At 42.9% G+C, this 25,315-nt stretch overlaps 1 protein-coding gene across 1 annotated transcript in view; it reads right to left on the bottom strand.

Annotated features, from left to right (window-relative positions):
• LOC126416585 (uncharacterized) overlaps positions 1–25,315 on the bottom strand; it is a 418,464-nt gene that overhangs the window by 315,513 nt on the left and 77,636 nt on the right. Inside the window, exons 2-4 of the mRNA XM_050084337.1 lie at positions 19,713–19,882; positions 19,557–19,604; positions 15,019–15,093 (exon numbers count right to left, since the gene is read on the bottom strand). Coding sequence (XP_049940294.1) covers positions 15,019–15,093; positions 19,557–19,604; positions 19,713–19,800 — 211 coding nt within the window. The 5' untranslated portion in view covers positions 19,801–19,882. The remainder of the gene's footprint in view (positions 1–15,018; positions 15,094–19,556; positions 19,605–19,712; positions 19,883–25,315) is intronic.

Below are 25,315 nucleotides of genomic sequence, written 5' to 3'. Positions count from 1 at the left end.
ACGTCAATGAGGAGTGCTAGGCTTCTTGACATGGACGCATCTCGAGAAATCTCATGCACTTGGACAGGTGAGGACTTGGTGAGCTCCATTCATTCGTGAGACGTGGAGTGTAGCGGTCTATTTCTGCTCGGATGCAGATTAAATCGGTAGCGGTGCTGTAGGGTGTCCTGGCCACGGACAGTGCGAGATGGTATTCTACCCAAAGACAGCGAGAATGCTCTGTGACTCCCATACGCATAGAGATAGATCGTAAATTAATAACTATGCTCGAAGTGTTAGAAATACGTGGAGCGCCGTCTGGTGCATTATCTGAAAACTACATTGAACAGTTAAACAGAGAACCGACTCGTGGCGAAAACGTATTAGACCTTCTGGTGACAAACAGACCCGAACTATTTGAAACAGTTAACACAGAACAGGGAATCAGCGATCATAAAGCGGTTATTGCATCGGTGATTTCAGCCTTAAATAGAAATATTAAAAAAGGTAGGAAGAATTTTCTGTCTAGCAAAAGTGACAAAAAGCAGATTTCAGAGTACTTGGCAGCTCAACACAAAACTTTTATCTCAAGTACAGATAGTGTTGAGGATCAGTGGACAAAGTTCAAAAACCATCGTACAATATGCATTAGATGACCATGAGCCAAGCAAGATCCTAAGAGATGGAAAAGAGCCACAGTGGTACAACAACAGAGTTAGAAAACTGCTGCGGAAGCAAAGGGAACTTCACAGCAAAAATAAACATAGCCAAAGCCTTGCAGACAAACAAAAATTACACGAAGCGAAATGTAGTGTGAAGAGGGCTATGCGAGAGGCGTTCAACGAATTAAGTAAACTTCGATGTACTGACTTGGCAGAAAATCGTAAGAAATTTTGGTCTTATGTCAAAACGGTAGGAGGATCAAAACAAAATGTCCAGATACTGTGTGACCAAAATGGTACTGAAACAGAGGATGACAGACTAAAGGCCGAAATACTAAATGTCTTTTTCCAAAGCGGTTTCACAGAGGCAGGCTGCACTGTAGTTCCTTCTCTAGATTGTTACACAGATGACAAAATGGTAGATTTTGAAATAGATGACAGAGGGATAGAAAAACAATTAAAATCGCTCTAAAGAGGAAAGGCTGCTGGACCTGATGGGATACCAGTTCGATTTTACACGGAGTACGCGAAGGAACTTGCCCCCCTTCTCGCAGCGGTGTACCGTAGGTCTCTAGAAGAGCGTAGCGTTCCAAAGGATTGGAAAAGGGCACCGGTCATCCCCGTTTTCAAGAAGGGACGTCGAACAGAAGTGCAGAACTATAGAACTATATCTCTAACGTCGATCAGTTGTAGAGTTTTGGAACACGTATTATGTTCGAGTATAATGACTTTTCTGGAGACTACAAATCTTCTCTGTAGGAATCAGCATGGGTTTCGAAAAAGACGATCGTGTGAAACCCAGCTCGCGCTTTTCGTCCGCGAGACTCAGAGGGCCATAGACACGGGTTCCCAGGTAGATGCCGTGTTTCTTGACTTCCGCAAGGCGTTTGATACAGTTCCCCACAGTCGTTTAACGAACAAAGTAAGAGCATATGGACTATCAGACCAGTTGTGTGATTGGATTGAAGAGTTCCTAGATAACAGAACGCAGCATGTCATTCTCAATGGAGAGAAGTGTTCCGAAGTAAGAGTGATTTCAGGTGTGCCGCAGGGAAGTGTCGTAGACCATTGCTATTCACAATACACATAAATGACCTTGGGGATTACAGCGTAAGTTCACTGAGGCTTTTTGCGGATGATGCTGTAGTATATCGAGAGGTTGTAACAATGAAAAATTGTCCTGAAATGCAGGAGGATCTACAACGAATTGACGATGGTGCAGGGAATGGCAACTGAATCTCAATGTAATCAAGTGTAATGTGCTGCGAATGCATAGAAAGAAAGATCGTTTATCATGACTATGTCCAGTTGTAAGGAGGGTATGGATTTGACTTGGAGTACTGTTATAGCAAACGGAAGAGTATGTCAAGTCATAAGAAAGGTAGTGATATTTCTATTTCCAGAGCCATTGCCGACAGTATGGTGTATTTCCGATACTCCGCTCATTGTCGAATGCCCTTCAATTGAGACTACGATCGTAACATTTAATTGTAAGTATAATGATAAAACGTGTATGTGATCAGTTTTCTAGAATGATTCCGTGTATCCATGGCCTGTGGTGGGAATGATTCACGTTTCCTGTTAACGGCAGCAGCCATCCAAATCAGAGGCCTGTTGGAGTGTAGGAATGTATCTGAGTTAACTTGGCCGTCGTCCAGACGTGCGAATAGCGAACTAATACTAAGTATGTGTAGGACTGCTTTCGTGATCAAATGGAAATTTGAGAAGATTGTATATGGAGGTGCGGTTGCGCTGGACCATTATTCCCTCCCATGTAAATTGTTTGATTGGCTGCTTCTGCACAATTCGCGCCTTTTATTTAGTTGAGAGAAGATCGATTGTGGAGTGTGCATCTAGCATGTGGAAGACAGGTTTACCGGTTCTCTAGACATGGGAAAGACCTTAGTTGGCTTGTAAATTATAGGGATGATTTGGAACATGTTACATTACCAACATGGAAATATCAGTTTCCTATATTTGTTTCTAGTTACCCAGTGGTTTACAGCACGCTGCATATCGGTAAAGTTTGGGGTTTGTAGAGAAATAATTTCCAGTCTATATGTTGGGAATTATGTTGCGTTAGCGATCGGTAGGATGTTGCCTAGTGCTTGATATCCAGAAGTACCGCGAAAATAGTCTAATATTATGGCGAAAATACATGTGTTCTTGTAATCTCTAAGCCTGGAGATGTGCATAGAAAAGCGAGCAAGCAAGGAAGCAGGTTCAGAGGAGAAACAGTAACGCATTTGTGCCAAGGGGATACGATCCCGAATTTGCAGAACAGTTCTGAGAGCGACTTCGGTTGGCTGAGTGTGGCCTGTCATGCGTTGGAGGGGGGGGGGGGGGGTGACATGTGATCGTCAGCTGCGGGAAAATATCTAGTACTGTGAGGAGTATATACAGTACTGCCTTCACAGAATATGTATGAATGATGTAAAAGAGATGATTTTGTTTGGTGAAAGATATGAATTGTATGTTTACTACTTTGACATGGAATGCAGTGATATATTGCTGTGTTGGATATCAGTTTCATGCTCTAATATTCAAGCTTCTGTTCTCAGTGGGAGAGCAGTGTAACTGAGTAAGAGTCTTTCAGTATCTGTTGATATGTATGGCACTTTGCGAGGTTTAGTTGTCAGTTCAAAATGGCGTTCAGTGTAAAATAGTTTTCTTTGCCACTGAATGTCACGTCTGTAGAAAGAAAGAAAAGGCAGATGGTGCTTCCCTTGGACTGAGGAGCATTGTGACATACAGTCGGTGTGAGTGTAGGCATAAGATAATTTTTTCAGGTGTTGTACAGATATAAAAGATAATTGGACTTGTGTAAAATGTGTATATATTGCATTGTAAAGGTACTATGCTTTATGTTGTGGCATGACTAGAGAGGATGACTGTGTGTCCTATCGTGAGGGATGAATAGATTCAGCACATAGATACCAGCGAGAGATTTTGTAAGTGGGAAATTATGTGCGCTATAGATACTGAGATTCGTTCCAGAAGCACAACCATGAAGAGCATAAATTACGTGTACATAGATCAGTATCAGACTGTTACAGAAATAGTAATAATATTTAATTGTAGTTAGACTGGTGAATATGTTCTTAGATTGCAATATTCTTGTGAGTCTGGTATGTATTTGATGATGTGTAGACAACTTTGCGGGTTTAATGTGAGTGCAATTTAGCGATCTGTGCAAAATAATTTTACTGCTGTAAGTCCTGTTTGCAGAAAGAAAGAAAAGATGGATGCTGCTCCGATACCGGCGGCATCAGTAATTCGGCGGGTAAATTCGACAAGAGCCAATCATAATGCTCGATTCATTCATATCCTTTGTGCTGGGATACAGGGATCTCTACATAGCGGAGGGGACGTTTGTCTGAGTTGAAAGCAGGAAGGGTAACACTTGATGGAGAGGGTATCTCGTTAGGTCCTCGAGGAAGACTGCATTCGACGTTATTCTGCGCTGTTTCAGTAAACAGATTCTCTTTGGGCAAGAATTTCCGTGCATACAAGCTGAGACACCAAGAAAGCGAGTGTTAACTATTTCAAGGGCAATATAAAATTTCCGTGAGGTCGACTTGGTTATTATTTTTACATAGTCATGTGACATCACTATAAGGTTGAGAATGTTGTTAAATGTGCTTGGGACGATCTCCCCGTCTGTGCTTAGACAGTGATCTATTTCTAAACAAGGAAAATGGCGTTGTGATTAATGGTGTTTCTGCAACATGCCACCTTGGAGCATCTGCACTTTGGAAATAGGTCTTCGTTCCCGTATGATCGCATCATCAAAAGCACCTAGATGACCACATATTTGGAGAGGAATTTCTCAGGTGTGTCAAGTATGATGGGAATGCCGCTGCCTCATGCGTGTGGTTCCCAAACAGACGTCTGTGTGTCGTTTCACAGCTGACGGCCACATCACTTCGCGGGGAGTGCCTAGCTGCAGCCGGGGTGGGGTCAGGACCAGGGGACAGTGGCGCCCACGTGTTCTATTTGAATCGTGGGCAGATTTCTATTGCATGATCTGTAACGTCAGTATGAGGGCGCGGGCTTGACACTGTGATGCCAATAGTGCCCATCGGAAGTGTCCCGTTAGAATGGCAATATAGAGAAAGCGGTGAAACAGATGACATCAGGGTCGACAGGGCCCTCTAGTGCTGGTACTGGGTACTAGGTCAGTTGGAGCCTAGATCTGGTGATGGAGACACTGCCTGCAAAATAAAAACTCATGTTCAGCACAGGCAGAGTCTTTCCCCGCCATTTACCCCCACCATTTTGGGTTACATCATGCCCTGTGCATGTTAGTAAACGCCAGCTGGTGTAGCCGTGCAGTTCTAGGCGCTTCAGTCTGGAACCGCGTGACCGCTACAGTCGCAGGTTCGAATCCTGCCTCAGGCATGGATGTGTGTGATGTCCTTAGGTTAGTTAGGTTTAATTAGTTCTAAGTTCTAGGGGACTGATGACCATAGATGTTAAGTCCCATAGCGCTCAGAACCATTTGAGCCATTTGTTAGTAAACGTTTGTGCATGTTAGTACACTTCAGTACACGTTAGTACACGTTAGTGCACGTTAGCCTGACAACATGGATTAGTAAGGGGACGTGGCGGTCGGTTGAGGATCGTAACGGAGATTTTAACTATTTCCTTCCAAGTCCAGGTGGGCGTGGCATTGGCGAAAATTCATTCCAAGTCCACAGTAGCGCTCTCTGGTGGTGTCAACATGTACTAGGCCTCGTGGTGAACACAATGTATGCCGCCATCTTGAATAATGGTAGTCGCCTCATCAGATGACATCATAGACGACAGTACCCTCTGCTGGTGGTAGTGTGTACTAAGTCAGTTGGAGTCCAGACCTCCTGGCAAACACACTGGATGGTGGTGCTGTCTATAATTGTTTAAATAAAGACTGGTACCTGATTTCGATAGTTGACAATTAGCGAGCATATTTGAAGAGTGTTTTAGATGGATTATTATTTTGACAATTTAGTAGTTATTTGGCTCTCTTGATGCAAATGTATTGCATTATTTACGAGTGGTAGACTGTGCAATGCATTATTTTGACGTTTTACAATAAGCAGGCACGTGTGTAGAGCATTGTAGATGAGTTATTTAGGAGTAGTTTGCAGGTCTGTATGCTGTGTAGCATGTCAGAGCCTGTGTTCTGTATCACTGTGATAAATATACTCCATTGATAATTAATTTGTTCGAAAATAAATAAAGTACACTCCTTCCTCTCTCCAGCAGCCCATTGCAGGCTGATTCCATTTCCCACGAATCCCTAGGAAGAGGTGGTGGTCGGGTGACTTATGTTAGTGGAGGTAGCCCAAGTGGCCTATCTACCTGCGATTTTCTTTTCTTAGAAGAGATATAACAATGGTGTAATGCATTATCCTGTTGGAATTTGAGCTTACCGCCATTTTTCAGGGGGAGTGGGGTGTGGTACTTTCCCACCAAAATTCAAACTTCCCACCAAAATCCCCCATCTTGAATGACGTCTTGGCCACCATCTTGGATGATGCCATGCGCTATTGCCAAGTCTAAACGCCACTATTTTGGATGACGCCATTGCCGCCATCTTGCGTACACCTGCTAACAATGCACAGTGGACCAGAGAGGCTTTGTTCCAATACTTGTGTGTGGGGGGGAGGGGGCGTCTGTGTGTGTGTGTGTGTGTGTGTGTGTGTGTGTGTGTGTGTGTGTGTGTGTGTGTTTCCACTATTTTACATGAACACCACGGAAGAGATGCAGCTGGTGGTCTCTTTTTAGGCTTTGTTGGCTGCAAGACAGGAGGAGGGGTGTTAGGATATATATAGCAATTGAACTACTACTATCATCTTGGGGTTTCTTTTCTATTTATTTGTTAAAACTATCGTCATTGCATGCACCATTGCCCCATTTTAATATTTTGCTGTGACTGGTTTGTAAGAGGGGAAGGGGATGGGCCATAAAGCACAAATGACCTAGTGCAGAGACCTTGGAAATTTTGATTGGATATTTTATTTTAACACTAGGTAATGATTGGCAAGAGGACAGACCCACTAATAATATTCAGCTAATTCCACCAGCTTGGATTTCGACTGGGTAGGGGGAATGGGAGGGGAGGGAGTGTAGGTTTTTAGTTCCCCAATAACTCTGTTGGGTTAGTTCCCCCATCTATAATTTTGATTGGTTGTTTCATTTTTAATACTACACTGTGATTGGTTGACAGCAATTGGTGGAGAGTGGGAGTAGGGAGGAGAGTGGGAAAGAGGTCCTGATTATAACAGGTAAGGATGATGACATAACTGAAAAGACTGATGACGTCATTTATAAGAGTGACTAAGTCACTCGTAAGCCTAGACCCTCAAGATGCAGATGTAAATGACAAGGAGAATTTTCCAGATTTGTCATGACACACCAACTTACAGAGACACTCACTTGAAATTTTCAACTGTTTCTTTCACTTGCAGGAGGCTATCGCTTATTACCATATTTTATTAATCAAGTCTGAAAATCTATGTAATAAAAAGTGTGTTACATACAACAGCATGCACTAGTATAGAGACCTAGCTATAAGAATAGTTGTGAATATCTATATCATTAGGTAAATTATGATCATAACTGGACGACACTTAAGTCATATTATTAGTTTCGTCATTAAAGTGGAAAGCGGAAGTGCTGCCTCAGTTCTGAGTCCATAATTACAAACAGGAGGAAGATGCCCTACTTGTTCTGTCAGAAAAACATGTTGTGTCAGGAAAAAATAATTTTATTATTAAGCCCATCTGATCCTACGGTTAACCACACTCTGCCGATATGTCTGAGAACAACAGGCGATTAATTGAACTTAAATTCTCACCTATGTTGACTACCCTGATATAAAAACTGTGTCATATCATTATTAATTAGCAATATTTACAGATGTTTTCGATGAACGATATGTCACTGCACAGAATACTCTCAGCTGAGCAATAAACATTAAATATTTATTCTCTCATTGTGTTCCACTACAGGTGTAATATCCTACAAATTAATAAACAGTATTTTATTACATTTTTAAAAACTAAGGGAGGAACATACTGCTATATGTTACCTTTGTAATCAGTCAATAAATCCAAGTATATTAGGTGAAAGACTGAAATATGCAATAGTATCAACGATTTATAAAACTGAAGATAAGAAGTAATGCCTTATTATAAATCCAACTACGTCTTCGTTGGCTCCCAAATATTTTTGAGATGTTAACTTCTGACATATAAGTTTACCTCCATTTTAACAAAAATCTTTTTGCAATGGTTTAACTTGACTTTTACAAAAGATCCTCTACAAAGAAAGCAATGTATGCAGTCACAAACACATATCTGCTACAACTAAACAGTTTCCAGGTTACATTTTCTCTGTTCTTGCCAACGCCTTAGATTAAACGGATCATAAAATTCTGCAAGGTAAATTAATTGGTCTGGCGTGAAATGCAATCCACTTGCATTTTTTGTGTCTTATGTTGGCAACAGACAATGGAAGGTTACGTTAACAAATGATACCACCACAATATAACAAAATTATGAGTGGTAACTTGAAATATGGTGTCCTGCAAAATTTGCACTTATAGCAGAACTTTTGTTGACCTTCATTTAATGTTTCAACATGAACGTTGTAGCACTGTTCAAGATATGTACTCTGATGAACGACCCAAACACAGCCACTCGAGAGACGACCAGGATAATAATGGAAAATGTTTGGAACTGATTTACAGCAAACAACTTAACATTTGACCTAACAGAAACTGGTGTTTTGCGGTTACACTCAAATGGAAACGACTTGCAATTGCCCGAAGAAAAGGCTAATGGTAATATACAGGATGAGGTGTTCAGGTGTATACTAGAGTGAATCGCTCTTTCATACTTGCCTTGCACATACTATTGGTGCCCCCCTTTCCGTATTTTCACTCAGTACTGTCGTGTCGTATAATCTTCTGGAGCAATGCATCTGAATCAAAAAAGCCTTCTGCGACATAAACGAACAATAAAACAATTATCTATAGTTGATAAGGGAGCATCTCGCAGAACCGTCATCAGTGACCACGGGATTCTTAGACACACGCACCAAAACGTTTCCTCACTAATAGCATGTTCAGTTAACGATAAAAGTTAAACCCAGATGAACGTTGAAATTCACAGTCGCAGTACCTCAAGCAAAGAAAATTTTCATATAGACCGTGCAGTTTTGTTTTCTTTGGCAAAAGTCAATAACAGGAAAACTTGTTTATTTATTTAATCTGATCAGGTGGAGGCGTACAAGCCCTCTCCTGCATCGAACATGTGCAGTATATATTTCACGCTTTAGTTACTTATTAAATGACAGTAACTGTAATGTGGGAAGTATTTGTAATGTGGTTCAGTGCTGACAAGGAATTAACGACGTTAATTCTAGCTCCACTGATACTAATAACACTAATAATAACGTTAGTGGCAGATATTCGAGGCAGACAAATGTAGGTAGACCGAACCGAGTAAGAGCTTTGAGCAAAGGAAGCGGCTACTCGGGTAGCAGAGTACTTGTGGCGTGCACATGGGTTTTTTTTAGGCTAGGCAGTAGTGCGAGGTGCCCTGATGAACACTCACCAGTCGACGTGGAGGCAGAGAAATCGGGACGCGCTCAGTGTAAAGACATTTCAGATATCAAGATATTTGCAGTAAATTTCCAGAGTGTTCGGTATAAAGTTCCTGAGTTTATTGCCCTCCAGGAAGCGTGTGGCGCGCAAATTATACTCTGGACTGAGACCTGGCTGAACCCTGAGATTGGATGTCCTGAAATATTTGGTGAGGGTTGGAATGTGTATCGGAAAGACAGATTAGACACCGTAGGAGGTGGTGTCTTCACTGCAGTTGACAAAAATATTGTGTCTACTGAGGTCGAAGTAGAGCGTGATTGTGAAGTTATCTGCACACGTTTAACAGGGCTATGGGAAATAAAGTTAATTGTTGGGTGTTATTACAGGCCACCAGGTTCCACCGTGACAGCTCTAGAATCATTCAAAGGCAGTCTACATTCTGTATCGCAGAACTACCCGGATCATGCTATATTAGTAGGAGGCGACTTCAACCTACCTAGTATAGACTGGGATGTCTATGGATTCATTACAGGTGGTACAGACAATCCGTCGTGTGAATTACTTTTGAACAGATTATCCAAAAACTGTCTTGAGCAGCTAAATCGACAGCCAACGCGTAATGGAAATATTTTAGATCTGGTAGCCACGAACAGACCAGACCTCATCGACGGTGTCAGTGTTGACAGGGATTAGTGATCATTATGTTGTCATTACGACTATGGTTACGAAAGTTAAAAAGTCGGTCAAGAAGGCTAGGAGAGTATTCTTACTAGAAAGAGCAGATAAGCAGTTGTTAGCATCCCACTTAGTAAATGAATGGACTTCATTTACTTCCGGTACGATGGACGTGGAAGAATTATGGGCAAATTTTAAACACATTGTAAGTCACGCATTGGACAAGTATGTGCCGAAAAAGTGGGTTACGGACGGAAAAGACCCACCGTGGTTTAACAGCGCAATTCGGAGAATGCTCAGGAAGCAAAGGCAGTTGCACTCGCGGTACAAGAAAGATCGGGAGAATGAGGACAGGCAAAAGTTAGTAGAGATTCGTGCTGCTGTAAAAAGAGCGAAGCGCGAAGCATTCAACCACTACCAAATTTTAAACACATTGTAAGTCACGCATTGGACAAGTATGTGCCGAAAAAGTGGGTTACGGACGGAAAAGACCCACCGTGGTTTAACAGCGCAATTCGGAGAATGCTCAGGAAGCAAAGACAGTTGCACTCGCGGTACAAGAAAGATCGGGAGAATGAGGACCGGCAAAAGTTAGTAGAGATTCGTGCTGCTGTAAAAAGAGTGAAGCGCGAAGCATTCAACCACTACCAAATTTTAAACACATTGTAAGTCACGCATTGGACAAGTATGCGCCGAAAAAGTGGGTTACGGACGGGAAAGACCCACCGTGGTTTAACAGCGCAATTCGGAGAATGCTCAGGAAGCAAAGACAGTTGCCCTCGCGGTACAAGAAAGATCGGGAGAATGAGGACAGGCAAAAGTTAGTAGAGATTCGTGCTGCTGTAAAAAGAGCGAAGCGCGAAGCATTCAACCACTACCAAATTTTAAACGCATTGTAAGTCACGCATTGGACAAGTATGTGCCGAAAAAGTGGGTTACGGACGGAAAAGACCCACCGTGGTTTAACAGCGCAATTCGGAGAATGCTCAGGAAGCAAAGACAGTTGCACTCGCGGTACAAGAAAGATCGGGAGAATGAGGACAGGCAAAAGTTAGTAGAAATTCGTGCTGCTGTAAAAAGAGCGAAGCGCGAAGCATTCAACCACTACCAAATTTTAAACACATTGTAAGTCACGCATTGGACAAGTATGTGCCGAAAAAGTGGGTTACGGACGGAAAAGACCCACCGTGGTTTAACAGCGCAATTCGGAGAATGCTCAGGAAGCAAAGGCAGTTGCACTCGCGGTACAAGAAAGATCGGGAGAATGAGGACAGGCAAAAGTTAGTAGAGATTCGTGCTGCTGTAAAAAGAGCGAAGCGCGAAGCATTCAACCACTACCAAATTTTAAACACATTGTAAGTCACGCATTGGACAAGTATGTGCCGAAAAAGTGGGTTACGGACGGAAAAGACCCACCGTGGTTTAACAGCGCAATTCGGAGAATGCTCAGGAAGCAAAGACAGTTGCACTCGCGGTACAAGAAAGATCGGGAGAATGAGGACAGGCAAAAGTTAGTAGAGATTCGTGCTGCTGTAAAAAGAGCGAAGCGCGAAGCATTCAACCACTACCAAATTTTAAACGCATTGTAAGTCACGCATTGGACAAGTATGTGCCGAAAAAGTGGGTTACGGACGGAAAAGACCCACCGTGGTTTAACAGCGCAATTCGGAGAATGCTCAGGAAGCAAAGACAGTTGCACTCGCGGTACAAGAAAGATCGGGAGAATGAGGACAGGCAAAAGTTAGTAGAGATTCGTGCTGCTGTAAAAAGAGCGAAGCGCGAAGCATTCAACCACTACCAAATTTTAAACGCATTGTAAGTCACGCATTGGACAAGTATGTGCCGAAAAAGTGGGTTACGGACGGAAAAGACCCACCGTGGTTTAACAGCGCAATTCGGAGAATGCTCAGGAAGCAAAGACAGTTGCACTCGCGGTACAAGAAAGATCGGGAGAATGAGGACAGGCAAAAGTTAGTAGAAATTCGTGCTGCTGTAAAAAGAGCGAAGCGCGAAGCATTCAACCACTACCAAATTTTAAACACATTGTAAGTCACGCATTGGACAAGTATGTGCCGAAAAAGTGGGTTACGGACGGAAAAGACCCACCGTGGTTTAACAGCGCAATTCGGAGAATGCTCAGGAAGCAAAGGCAGTTGCACTCGCGGTACAAGAAAGATCGGGAGAATGAGGACAGGCAAAAGTTAGTAGAGATTCGTGCTGCTGTAAAAAGAGCGAAGCGCGAAGCATTCAACCACTACCAAATTTTAAACACATTGTAAGTCACGCATTGGACAAGTATGTGCCGAAAAAGTGGGTTACGGACGGAAAAGACCCACCGTGGTTTAACAGCGCAATTCGGAGAATGCTCAGGAAGCAAAGACAGTTGCACTCGCGGTACAAGAAAGATCGGGAGAATGAGGACAGGCAAAAGTTAGTAGAGATTCGTGCTGCTGTAAAAAGAGCGAAGCGCGAAGTATTCAACCACTACCACCGTCATACCTTGGCAAAAGATCTTGCTGAAGACCCTAGGAAATTCTGGTCTTAGGTAAAATCGGTAAGCGGGTCAAAGGCTTCTATCAAGTCGCTCACTGATCAGTCTGGCCTCGCAATGGAAGACAGCAAAACGAAAGCTGAAATTTTAAATTTAACATTTGAGAAATCTTTCACGCAGGAGGATCGTACAAACATACTACCGTTTGAGTCTCGTACAGATTCCCGTATGGAGGAGATAGTGATAGACATCCCTGGTGTTGTGAAGCAGCTGAATGGGATGAAAATAAATAAATCGCCAGGTCCTGATGGGATTCCAGTTCGGTTTTAAGAGGGTACTCTACTGCATTGGCTCCTTACTTAGCTTGCATTTATCGTGAATCTCTTGCCCAACGTAAAGTCCCGAGCGACTGGAAAAAAAGCGCAGGTGACGCCTGTATATAAGAAGGGTAGAAGGACGGATCCTCAAAATTACAGACCAATATCCTTAACATCGGTTTGTTGCAGGATTCTCGAACATATTCTCAGTTCGAATATAATGAATTTCATTGAGACAGAGAAGTTGCTGTCCATGCATTAGCACGGCTTTAGAAAGCATCGCTCCTGCGAAACTCGCCCTTTTTTCCACATAATATCTTGGGAACCATGGATGAAGGGTATCAGACGGATGCCATATTCCTTGACTTCCGGACAGCGTTTGACTCGGTGCCCCACTGCAGACTCCTAACTAAGGTACGATCATATGGGATTGGTTCCCAAATATGTGAGTGGCTCGGAGACTTCTTAAGTAATAGAACCCAGTACGTTGTCCTCGATGGTGAGTGTTCATCGGAGGTGAGGGTATCATCTGGAGTGCCCCAGGGAATTGTGGTAGGTCCGCTGTTGTTTTCTATCTACATAAATGATCTTTTGGATAGGGTGGATAGCAATGTGCGGCTGTTTGCTGATGATACTGTCGTGTACGGGAAGGTGTCGTCGTTGAGTGACTGTAGGAGGATACGAGATGACTTGGACAGGATTTGTAAGTGGTGTAAAGAATGGCATCTAACACTCAATATAGATAAATGTAAATTAATGCAGATGAATAGGAAAAAGAATCCCATAATGTTTTAATACTCCATTAGTAGTGTAGCGCTTGACACAGTCACGTCGATTAAATATTTGGGCGTAACACAGCAGAGCGATATGAAGTGGGACAAGCATGTAATGGCAGTTGTGAGGAAGGCGGATAGTCGTGTTCGGTTCATTGGTAGAATTTTGGGAAGATGTGGTTCATCTGTAAAGGAGACCGCCTATAAAACAATAATACGACCTATTCTTCAGTACTGCTCAAGCGTTTGGGATCGCTATCAGGTCGGATTGAGGGAGGACACAGAAGCAATTCAGAGGCAGGCTGCTACATTTGTTACTGGTAGGTTTGATCATCACGCGAGTGTTACGGAAATGCTTCAGGAACTCGGGTGGGAGTCTCTAGAGGAAAGGAAGGGTTCAAATGGTTGAAATGGCTCTGAGCACTATGGGACTTAACATCTTAGGTCATAAGTCCCCTAGACATAGAACTACTTAAACCTAACTAACCTAAGGACATCACACACATCCATGCCCGAGGCAGGATTCGAACCTGCGACCGTAGCGGTCGCGCGGTGCCAGACTGAAGCGCCTTTAACCGCGTGGCCACAACGGCTGGCGAAAGGAGGGGTTCTTTTCGTGAATCGCTACTGAGGAAATTTAGAGAACCAGCATTTGACGCTGACTACAGTACAATTTTACTTCCGCCAACTTACATTTCGCGGAAAGACCACAAAGATAAGATAAGAGAGACTAGGGCTCGTATAGAGACATATAGGCAGTCATTTTTCCCTCGTTCTGTTTGGGAGTGGAACAGGGAGAGAATATGCGAGTTGTGGTACGTGGTACCCTTCGCCACGCACCGTATGGTGGATTGCAGAGTATGTATGTAGATGTAGATGTAGAAATTAGGAAGATGTGGTTGGAAAGACCGATACTAAGTTATTATACAGTAGCGAGTGTGCACAGGAACAAAAGCAGAAATTATTGTTGCTAGAGCACATATGTCGTAAATTGTCTTTTGAAGCTGGAGCCATTACACGGTTCCCTGATATAACAAGGGAGGTCATTCCAGAGCCAACGCAAAACTACTGGAAAGGACTCTGAGAAAGCAGCTAAGCGATGCGGTGGGAAACTGTTTACTCCTGATTGTTTTATTTATATATATTATTATATATATATTTTGCAGGACACCAAAAACAGCAATCGTCTATTGTCCTTGCCACCATTATCTTTATTCTTATTTTGTTGTTGTTGTATTCATTTCTTTGTGTCTATACGTTGTTTCACAGTCTTATTCATGTATCATCTTTATTTCTATCACATTATATTTCTTTTTATCTGAGAATGCTCATATTTTATTTCATTACAGAGCACTCTAAATGTCAAAACCCGGCTTCTGAAATTAAGCAAAATTCACAACTCTTGCTCCTTATTCATATAACACTTGATCTGCATTCTGTTACTGACATAAAGAGTGAAAGCTACTGGGCTGTAATTCCCTACTATGTACCAAGCTTAGCTGCTGATAAGTCAATATGTTTAACTTACCATGGTCACGTTCCATTATTATTTCTTCAAGATTAGCTGCTAGTTTTGCTACATGATCATCTCGGAACATTTGTCCTGAAATTAGAGAAATTTCACCTGAAATTAAACTGCAATATCATACAAGATATTTTATGAGTTAAAAAATATATGGTATTCTCTGAAACTGGATTATTACTCAGTACTTAGTACATAAAAGTTTGAAAACGATATGCATATTGGTTTTCAACAAGTTACATAATGTAAACTCTTAATCATCTTTATATATTTTTAAGTTTTTGTTTTAATTTTTCCTCCCTGTGTGTGTGTGAAACACATGTGGCTTCTATATCTTCATCAGCTGCTAAGAGAAAAAAAGATTCTTCCGATTTCTTGTCCAGGCGCAGTTTTTTATCGGTATGTCACATTTTCTAAGTCTTATTTTACTTATGGAAAACAGGGTACAGTTTTGATTTTTTCCTATGTTTTTGCTATTGACCTAAATTTCTTAATATGTGGATCTAATTTTGTTGTGAGTGCTCACTGTGCGGTGAATTATGTAAATCTAAGATTTAACTAGTTCTATGGTATGAAAGAATTTCATTTGAAGCGAAGTCAGGAATTTATGTGGAAATAGCAGCTTTGGGAACAACTCTTCGCGAAGTAGCATATCTGCCATCTTACTTCCATCTGAGTTCTCTCCCAGTCCTGTAATCTCCCTTGTACTGCTCCTCTATGCACACTGGGGTTACAGAAGTCTTGGGCTGCTCCTAAGTGTCTGAACTCCTTTTGCCTGGCGTACTGCAGTAACTCGACATGGCGTGGACTCAACAAGTCGTTGGACAATTCCTGGAGAAGTACTGAGCCATGGTGCCTCTACAGCCGTCCATACTTCCGAAGTTGTTGCCGGTGCAGGATTTTGTGCACAAGCAGACCTCTCGATTATCTCCCATAAACGTTCGATGGGATTCATGTCGGGCGACCTTGGTGGCCAGATAATTCACTGAAATTGTCCAGAATGTTCTTCAGACCAATTTCGAACAATTGTAGCGTCATGACGTGGGCACATTGTCATACATAAATATTCCGTTATTGTCTGGAAACATAAAGTCCACGAATGGCTGCAAAAGTTCTCCAAGCAGCCGGACATAACCAGGTCCCAGACATTCCATGTAAACACAGCCGACACCATTATGGAACCACCACCTGCTTGCACAGTGCTTCGTCGACAACATGGATACATGGCTTCGAGAGGTTTTACACCACATTCTGACCCTACCATCAGGTCCAATCAAATGAAATGGGGACTCATCTCATCAGCCCATGGTTCATCATTCGTCCAGGGTCCAGTCGATATGGTCACCAGCCCAGGAGAGGCGCTGCAGGCGGCGTCGTGCAGTTAGTAAATACACTAGCATCGATCGACTGCCGGTCGCTGTCACCGACAGGTTCTAAGCGCTTCAGTCCGGAACCGCGCTGCTGCTAAGGTCGCAGGTTCGAATCCAGCAGTGGGCATGGATGTGTGTGACGTCCTTAGGTTAGTTAGGTTTAAGTTGTTCTAAGTCTAGGGGCTGATGACCTCAGATGTTAAGTCCCATAGTGCTTAGAGCCATTTGAATAATTTTTTTCGGTCAACTGCTGCCGTGGCCCGTAAATATCAAATTTCGCCGCACTCTCCTAATGAATGCGTTCGTCGTACGTTCGGCACTGATTTCTGCCGTTACTTCACGTAATGTTGCTTGCCTGTTAACGAAAATTCTACGCAAACGCCGCTGCTCTTGGTCGTTACGTGAAGGCCGTCAAGCACTGTGTAATCTATGGTGAGAAGTAATGCCTGAAATGTGGTTTTCTGGGCACACACTTGACACTGTGGATATCGGAACACTGAATTCCCTAACGATTTCCGAAATGGACGTCCTATGCGTCTAGCTCCAACTACCGTTTCCCGTGTTCAAAGTATGTTAATTTCCGTCGTGTGATTATAATGAAGTCGGAAACCTTTTCACATGAAATTCCAGAGTAGTATTAGATCCACTAATGAATTGCCCTTTTGTACCTTGTGCATTCGATACCACCGCCATCTGTATATATGCATATCGCATCCCCCCACTTTTGCCATGCCACTGTACTCCTTCCACATTTCTGCTTCCCCTTCTTTGCTTAGGACTGGTTTCCTACGTGAGCTCTCCTGATATTCATACAGATCCTTCTCTTTTCTCCAAATGTTTCTTTAAGTATCCCGTAGGCAGTATCTATCTTTCCTCTGGTGATATTTGCTTTTAAATCCTTACATTTGTCCTGTGGCCATTCCAACTTAGCCGTTTTGCTCTTCCTATCAGTATCATTGAAAGACGTTTCTATTCCCTTTCACCTGCTTGATTAGCTGCATTTTTATATTTTCTCCCTCCATAAGTTAAATATTTCTTGTATTATCGAAGGATTTCTACTAGGCCTTGTCTTTTTACCTATTCGATCCACTGCTGCCTTCACTAATTTGTTTGTTGAAGCTACCTATTCTTCTTCTGTTGTATTACTTTTCGCTGTTCTAGTCAACCATTGCCTAATGCTCCCTCTGAAACTCTCAACAATCTCTAGTTCTTTCAACCTATCCCGGTCCCATTTCCTTAATTTCCTACCTTTTTGCAATTCCTTCATTTTTAATCTGAAGCTCGTAACCAAAAAATTGCAGTCGAAGTTTACATCCACCCTTTGAAATGTCTTACAATTTAAAATCTGGTTCTGAAATCTCTGTCGAACCATTATACAGTCAGCAACAGTACCAGTGGGTGGAGATCTCTCCTGAATAGCACGTTGCAAGGCATCCAAGATATGCGCAATCATCTTCATGTCTGGGGAGTTTGGTGGCCAACGGAAGTGTTTAAACTCAGAAGAGTGATTCTGGAGCCACTTTGTAGTAATTCTGGACGTGTGGGGTGTCCCATTGTACTGCTGGAATTGCCCAAGTCCGTCGGAATGTACAATGGACATAAATGGATGCAGATGATCAGACAGGATGCTTTGGAACGTGTCACCTGTCAGTGTCGTATTTAGACGTATCAGGTTTCCATATCACTCCAAATGCACACGTCCCACACCATTACGGCGCCTCCACCAGTGGTCCTCATATACGTGCACGTTCATACACTCGATACAATTTGAAACGAGACTCGTCCGACCAGGCAACATGTTTCCACTCATCAAAAGTCCAGTGTCGGTGTTGACGGGCCCAGACGAGGCGCAAAGCTTTGTGTCGTGTAGTAATCAAGGGTAGACGATGGGACCTTCGGCTCGGAAAGCTCATATCGAAGACGTTTAGTTGAATGGTTCGCAGGCTGACATTAGTTGATGGCCCAGCATTGAAATCTGCATCAATTTGCGGAAGGGGCCGCACTTCTGTCACGTTGAACGAATCTCTTCAGTCGCCTTTCTTACAAGATCTTTTTAAGGCCACAGCAATGTCGAAGACTTGATGTTTTACTGGATTACTGACATTGGTGGTACACTCGTGAAAAGGTCGAAAGCGAAAATCCCCACTTCATCGCTACCTCGGAGATACTGTGTCCTATCGCTCGTGTGCTGACTATAACACCACTTTCAAACTCACTTAAATCTTGATAACCTGCCATTCTCCGTGTTTACATATCTCTGTATTTGAATACGCATGCCTATACTAGTTTCTTTGGCGCTTCAGTGTAACTTCAAAATAATGTTACTGCTTGTCCTTTAATTTCTGGATGTGTTACGCAAACGGTGACACTCCTTCTACTGAAGACTGAAGAAATTATTTCGCAAACTGACACTCTTATTTAAACAACAGAAAAATTTCGTTTCAGAGTTAGTAATTTCCCGAAACATTTTTGGAGGTTATAGCCTCTAACAAACTCGAAAATAGTGTTAATTTACGATAAATGCAGATAATATGTACTCCAGTTGAAGATAAAATTCACTTATACTACAGCCAGAAAGACAAACGCCTTTTTACTACGAAATTTGTTACGTACAGTACTTGCAACTTCCGTAAATTTACGAAAGTATGCGTTCATCCACGTTGTTATACAATAAAACTCGAGGAGAATGATTCTTTGAGCGAGGATATCTCAGATAAAAATTAAGAATGCAAAGTCATTGCAACTGATGCTGTGCTACAAAATACGGTTTTTGCGGCGCACAACTTACGAAAATACCCAATGTTTCTCGACACATTTTATTCGGACACATAGGATGCAGCGGATGTCGAATGATATACGTAAATGTTAGTAAACATTTTTCAGATATCAGTGTGTAAATGGTACTGACACGTCCAACAGTCAGGTACGACTATTGCTAATAAGGATCTATGTAACATGTATGCAACATATAAGTGATTAACATTCGAACTAGTATACTCTATAATATCAAAAGCGATGAGACACTAAAATTCATTAGTCTATAATATCAAATGCAATGATACAGTAAAAGTCATTACACTCTGACTCAAAGCACTTATTAAAAGACGAAGTCAGCACCAAATTAATTTCCTGAACCGTGAAACGTTAGTAGAAATGCCAAAAACAAATACTAACCTGGTTTTTCGGTTCTTAGACGATAGATTGTAACTTCAGAATCAGATCCTAAAAAAAAAGGGAAGCAAATAGATGAGAAAATTGAACATGTATTTCATTCCTTGCCATGATATTGGTATTCATTACTATGCCCAGACAAAAACGTAAATTTTTTACCTGTAATGGAATCTGGAGCACTGTGGTCAGTAGTTGCGATTACTGCCACAAAGGTACAGATGAGCAAAATAACGCTTCTGCGAAACATTATGCAAAGACAAAGGTGTCGGCCCAAGAAAAGATCTATTCCATCAAAATATCTTCATGACATTTGCACGCTGTCGAAAAACCTGTAAATTCATATAAAATTAATATTTATTCAAATATAGTTACAAAACTATTTTATGCTCAACAAAGTGTACAAAAAATAATCTTCAACACAGCTCGGGCTGTGTTATTTGATAAGCTTGATGTTACTCCGTTCTGCCCAATACATACGGAATAACTCAACAACGCTATTTACCTTAAATACTTCCGACGTCATTTAAGATTCCGTAATTCTGTTTACATCTGATCAGTTTGCAGAAAGTAAGCAGGAAAGGAAATGTAGTCTTTTGTCGTACGTATGTTAATTGCCACAGTATCAACTTCGCTTTTTCAAATGAAACTGTAGTTCGTGGCAGTAGGAGCTGATGTTTCGTGCAAAGGAAAAGATAGCTTGTCTTGTCAACAGCAGCAGCGGCCAAAGCGAGCAGCGGAAACGTCGCCAGGGGCCGGATGAGCGTCGGTGTGGGGGCGGAGGGCCAGCGGGCAGTTCCCAGCAGTTCCAGCAACAGCAGGGCGTCGCACGAACGCCAGCTGCTCTGCGTTTTTTATGAAACAGTTTTACGTGAAGTATTCGGTAAAATATTTTCGATTCTGACATGTTAGCTTCATTGTGAACTGCCCATCTTATCATTAATGGCTATAATTACTGTGATAGTTCCTAATTAAGTAACGTACAGCATGAAATTCGCAATGAAAAATAGAAGACACCGTGAGACTGCGTTCGTTGCACATAGGTTCATACATTGCTGAGTATGAAACATGTGTATGTTAACATGGAACGTATAACGCAAAGACAGGTTAGATGCTACAGGCGGGGTAGTGTTCGTTGGTGTCGACAAAAATATTGTTTCAGTTGAGGTCGTTGTAGGATCATTCAAGAAAAGTCTGTACTCAGTAGCGGGGAAATACCAAAAATGTGCAGTGGTAGTTGGTGTTGACTTAAATCTGCTAAGAACGGACTGGGACGTCTATGGATTAACTGCAACTGGTACAGATAGGCAGTCTTGACAAGTACTTTGAGCATGTTTTCCTAAAACCACTAGTTAGACAACCCATATGCAACTGAAATACTTTAAACCTTGTAGCCACAAATGGGCGTGATCTTATTGATACTGTCGGTATAGAGACAGGGATTACTGATAATGACGTTATAATAATGATGGTGGTTACTAAAGTTAATAAATGGCTCAAATGGCTCTAAGCACTATGGGACTTAACATCGGAGGTGATCAGTCCCGTAGACTTACAACAACTTAAACCTAACTAACATAAGGACATCACACACATCCCTGCCCGAGGCAGGATTCGAACCTGCGATCGTAGCAGCAGCGCGGTTCCGGACTGAAGGGTCTAGAACCACTCGGCCACAGCGAGTTAATAAATCAGTCTAGTTGGCTAGGAGAGTATTCCATGCTAGAAAAAGATGCAGTCGTTAGCATCCCACTTAGACAACGGATGCACATCATTTAGCTGCAATATGACTGACGTAGAGGAAATACGCGAAAAATATAAATTGAAAATCGCACTCTGGAGACGTTCGTGCCAAGTACGTGGATAGCAAAGGTAAGGACCCTCCGTTGCTTAATAGTCAGATCTGGAAAATGCTGAAGAACCAGAGATTGTTGCACTGTTGGGTCAGAAAATAACGCGCCGATGTCGAGAGGTACATACAACTTCCACCGTCAGACCTTAGCGAAAAATCTCGGCGAGAAGCCAAGAAAATTATGGACACAGGTAAAGTCACTCTCTGTCTACTCGCAAGAGGAAAGCTGACGTTTTAAATTTCACGTTTAAGAAACCACTGACGCAGGAGGATCGTACAAACACACCGTCGTTTGACTGTCGTACACCTCCCGCATGGAGGAGATAAAAATAGGCATCCGTGGCCTAGAGGAACGACTAGGAGAGTTGCAAACGTATAGTTGGCAAGGTCCAACAGTTACGTTTTACAGAGAGTACTCTACGTCAATGACCCCTTACTTGAAACGCATAAATCGTGAAACTCCCGCCCAGCGAAAAGCCCAAAGCATCTGTAAAGTCTGGAAATAAGTGCAGGTGACTCCTGCACATACGAAAGGGTAAAACAATGGATCTGCGTAATTACAGACCTGCGTAATTGACTCTGAATATAACAAATTTTCTTGAGACAGAAAAGCTTCTGTCCACAAACAGCACGGATTTATAAAGCATCGCTCGTGCGAAGCTCTGCTTGCCGCTTTCGCACACGACACCTCGTACAAACTCTCACTGGAGGGCACCAGACAGATTTCTTGTCCCTAGATTCCAAAAAGCGCTAGACACGGTGTCCCACTGACGAAGATCGGAGCGCAGAGTTAGCGCGCAAGTTTTATGGAGATGCCTGGCGAAGTTAAATGACAAACGCTGGAGGGAAGAGGACGCTGTTTTCGAGGAGCACCATGACGAAATTTAGAGAACGGGCATTTGAGGCCAACTGCAGAACGATTCTACTGCCCCCAATGCACATTTTCTCTACGGACTGCGGAGATAATACAAGGGAGATTAAGGGTGGTTCGGGGGAGGGGGGAGGGGGGGGGCTGTAGGCAGCCCTGCTTCCCTCGCCGTATTCGCGAGTGGACCGCGAAAGGAAACGACTAGCCGTCGGATGTGGTGGTACACTTCGCCACACGGTGGCTTTCGGAATATGTATATAAACGTAAATGTACAGACTGTCTTTGGCTTTGGATTTCGGAGGAGGTCTATACCTATCTCCAATCTAGAGAAAATGCAAACATTTTCACGTAGGCGCACTCCATTACAGTAAAAGTGATTTATTTTTAAAAATTTATTACATTTCATGTATAGTTCAAGATATCGAAACGAGTGTATGGAAAATTATAATACGCAAATAGAACACTTTTTTAAATATAGACAGAAGTTCAAGTGGTTCAAATGGCTATGAGCACTATGCGACTTAACTTCTGAGGTCATCAGTCGCCTAGAACTTAGAACTAATTAAACCTAACTAACCTAAGGACATCACACACATCCATGCCCGAGGGAGGATTCGAACGTGCGACCGTAGCGGTCACGCGGTTCCAGACTGAAGCGCCTAGAACCGCACGGCCACACCGGCCAGCTGACAGAAGTGACTACAGGTTTTTTCAGTGCCACAATCCAGTTACAGCTGATGAAAGCGAAATTGTGCGGTCTTGCAAAAACAAAACTGAAAAAATGTAATATACTCACAGTAACTATGATATTCCACAAGTTTCCTGAAAGGAGCTTACGGGCGCTCAACACCGAGGTCACAAGCGACAAGTTTCCTCACGTGCCTTGTCCTTAGTTTATTTTGTTCAGTAATAGACTCTGACTAGCAAACTATCGCAATTACAACTACATTAGCATATTAAACAAGTTAAGTCATGTAAAACGTACTATGCTTTGGTAAAAGAGCAAAGCTGAACGTGGTACAACAGAAATACAAATGAAATTCGGAAAAAAGGTTGCAACGCCAGACCAGAACAGTTCACCACTTCTGTTGCTGTTTCGGTGGAATCCAGTAACACCTTGAACGAAAACTTTTCAAAGCATTTTCACCATACACATAAATGGTCTTAGGAATATTAAACAATTCACGCCAAACTGTACACCATGACTCTGGCCATATCCTCATCAGAGTAAACTCATGAACGTGTCCGCGCCGGCCGAAGTGGCCGTGCGGTTAAAGGCGCTGCAGTCTGGAACCGCAAGACCGCTACGGTCGCAGGTTCGAATCCTGCCTCGGGCATGGATGTTTGTGATGTCCTTAGGTTAGTTAGGTTTACCTAGTTCTAAGTTCTAGGGGACTAATGACCTCAGCAGTTGAGTCCCATAGTGCTCAGAGCCATTTGAACCAATTTTTGAACGTGTCCGCCTGATATGTATTCTAACACAAAAAAACAACGAAGGAGTTATACATATTGGTCACAATTTGATATTCATGTAGGTATCGACGGAAATTGAAAAACGTAAACTTTGACGGCCGATGGATGCATGTGTGACGTTCCAGAAAGTTTCACCACGTGCCTGGCAAGTCCGGTAAACAAGGAACTTGCCGATTCCGTGACTCAGCTGGACAGTAACTACGACGCGTAGAAAAGGTCGTGAACAATATACGAAGACGTCGGTATTTGAGAGAGAACGTGCAGTTGGACTCACATAATCTGGTTGAAGTAATCAGCGAATCGCTCGACGTTTGAACAGAAGCGATGCCACCATTCGACGATGGCGGCAGGACTGGGTGAACCGTGGCCGAACACAGCGCAACAAGGAAGCGGTTCATCTGCAGAGGCGGCAGAAAGTGAGGGACGAGCAATCGTCGGAGAGGCACTCAGAGCCCCGGGATCATCTTTATCACGGATCGGTGCTCCAGTCACCACAAGTACAATTTGTAGGAGGTTCACATAAAGAGGGCTGAGCTCACAGTGTCTTTTGCGGTGACAGCCGTTGGCCTATGTACACCACAAGCCCCTCTGCAGTGGTGATGGACAGGTTCGGCCTGGCCTCTCATTGGCTGGAGCAGAATTGTCTTGATTGATGAGTTCCCTTTCAGACTGAGCCCCGACGTCCAGGACAGTGGTGCGGTGGGATGCCAACATGACTGTCGCCTGCATTCGGCCTGACAGTCAGGAGTGATGGTCTGGGATGCCGTAGGAGGACACACTTAAAGCGCAGCGGTACGTCGACGACATTTTACGCTCGTTTTGCTGTTCTTCGTGCCAAGTCCTCCTGGCCTTACATTTGATCGAGAAAATGTCCGCCGGCCCACGCCGAGCGTTTCTACTGCTTGCCTTCGTGCTCACCAAATCCTACCTCGGCCATCGGATCTCTTTCCAATTGAGAACGTTTGGAACGCTATCGGCAGGACCCTCCAGTTAGCTCGGGATTTTGACGATCTGACGCGCCAGTTGGATAGAATTTGGCAGGACACCACTCAGGAGGACTTCCACCAACTCTATCAGTCAATGCCCAGCCGAATAACTACTTCCATAAGGGCAGAGGTGAACAAACGCGTTATTGACTTGCCCAGTCTCTTGAATAAATCGTCCAATTTTTCTGAAATTTTAATCATTTGTTTGTCTGTACACGTACATGAGAGAGAGAGAGAGAGAGAGAGAGAGAGAGAGAGAGAGAGAGGATGTTTACAGTCTTCGACAGTGATGTAGGTGAAGTCGAGACGAGCAAATTTGTAGTTTTATACAAGACACTTCTGGTCAAGAAACAGCCTCAGATTGGACTATAAGCCCCTAAACCTCAGCGGAAGCATTCCATAAGCGATTTTGGCGAAAATTGTCCCTGTGAGCAAACTTCAAACTTTGTATCAAAATACTGTAAATCATAACAGCATAAAATTAACAATTAAATCGTTTTGTTTGTCTGTCCTGTTTGCAAGAAACTACTGTCTTATGAGTATAATATGATTAGTTTTCGAAGACACAGAGGAATTAAAGACATTG

The sequence above is a fragment of the Schistocerca serialis genome, chromosome 8, assembly GCF_023864345.2.
Source record: "Schistocerca serialis cubense isolate TAMUIC-IGC-003099 chromosome 8, iqSchSeri2.2, whole genome shotgun sequence".
NCBI classification, from domain to species: domain Eukaryota; kingdom Metazoa; phylum Arthropoda; class Insecta; order Orthoptera; family Acrididae; genus Schistocerca; species Schistocerca serialis.
This window is presented reverse-complemented; position numbering and strand designations above follow the sequence as displayed.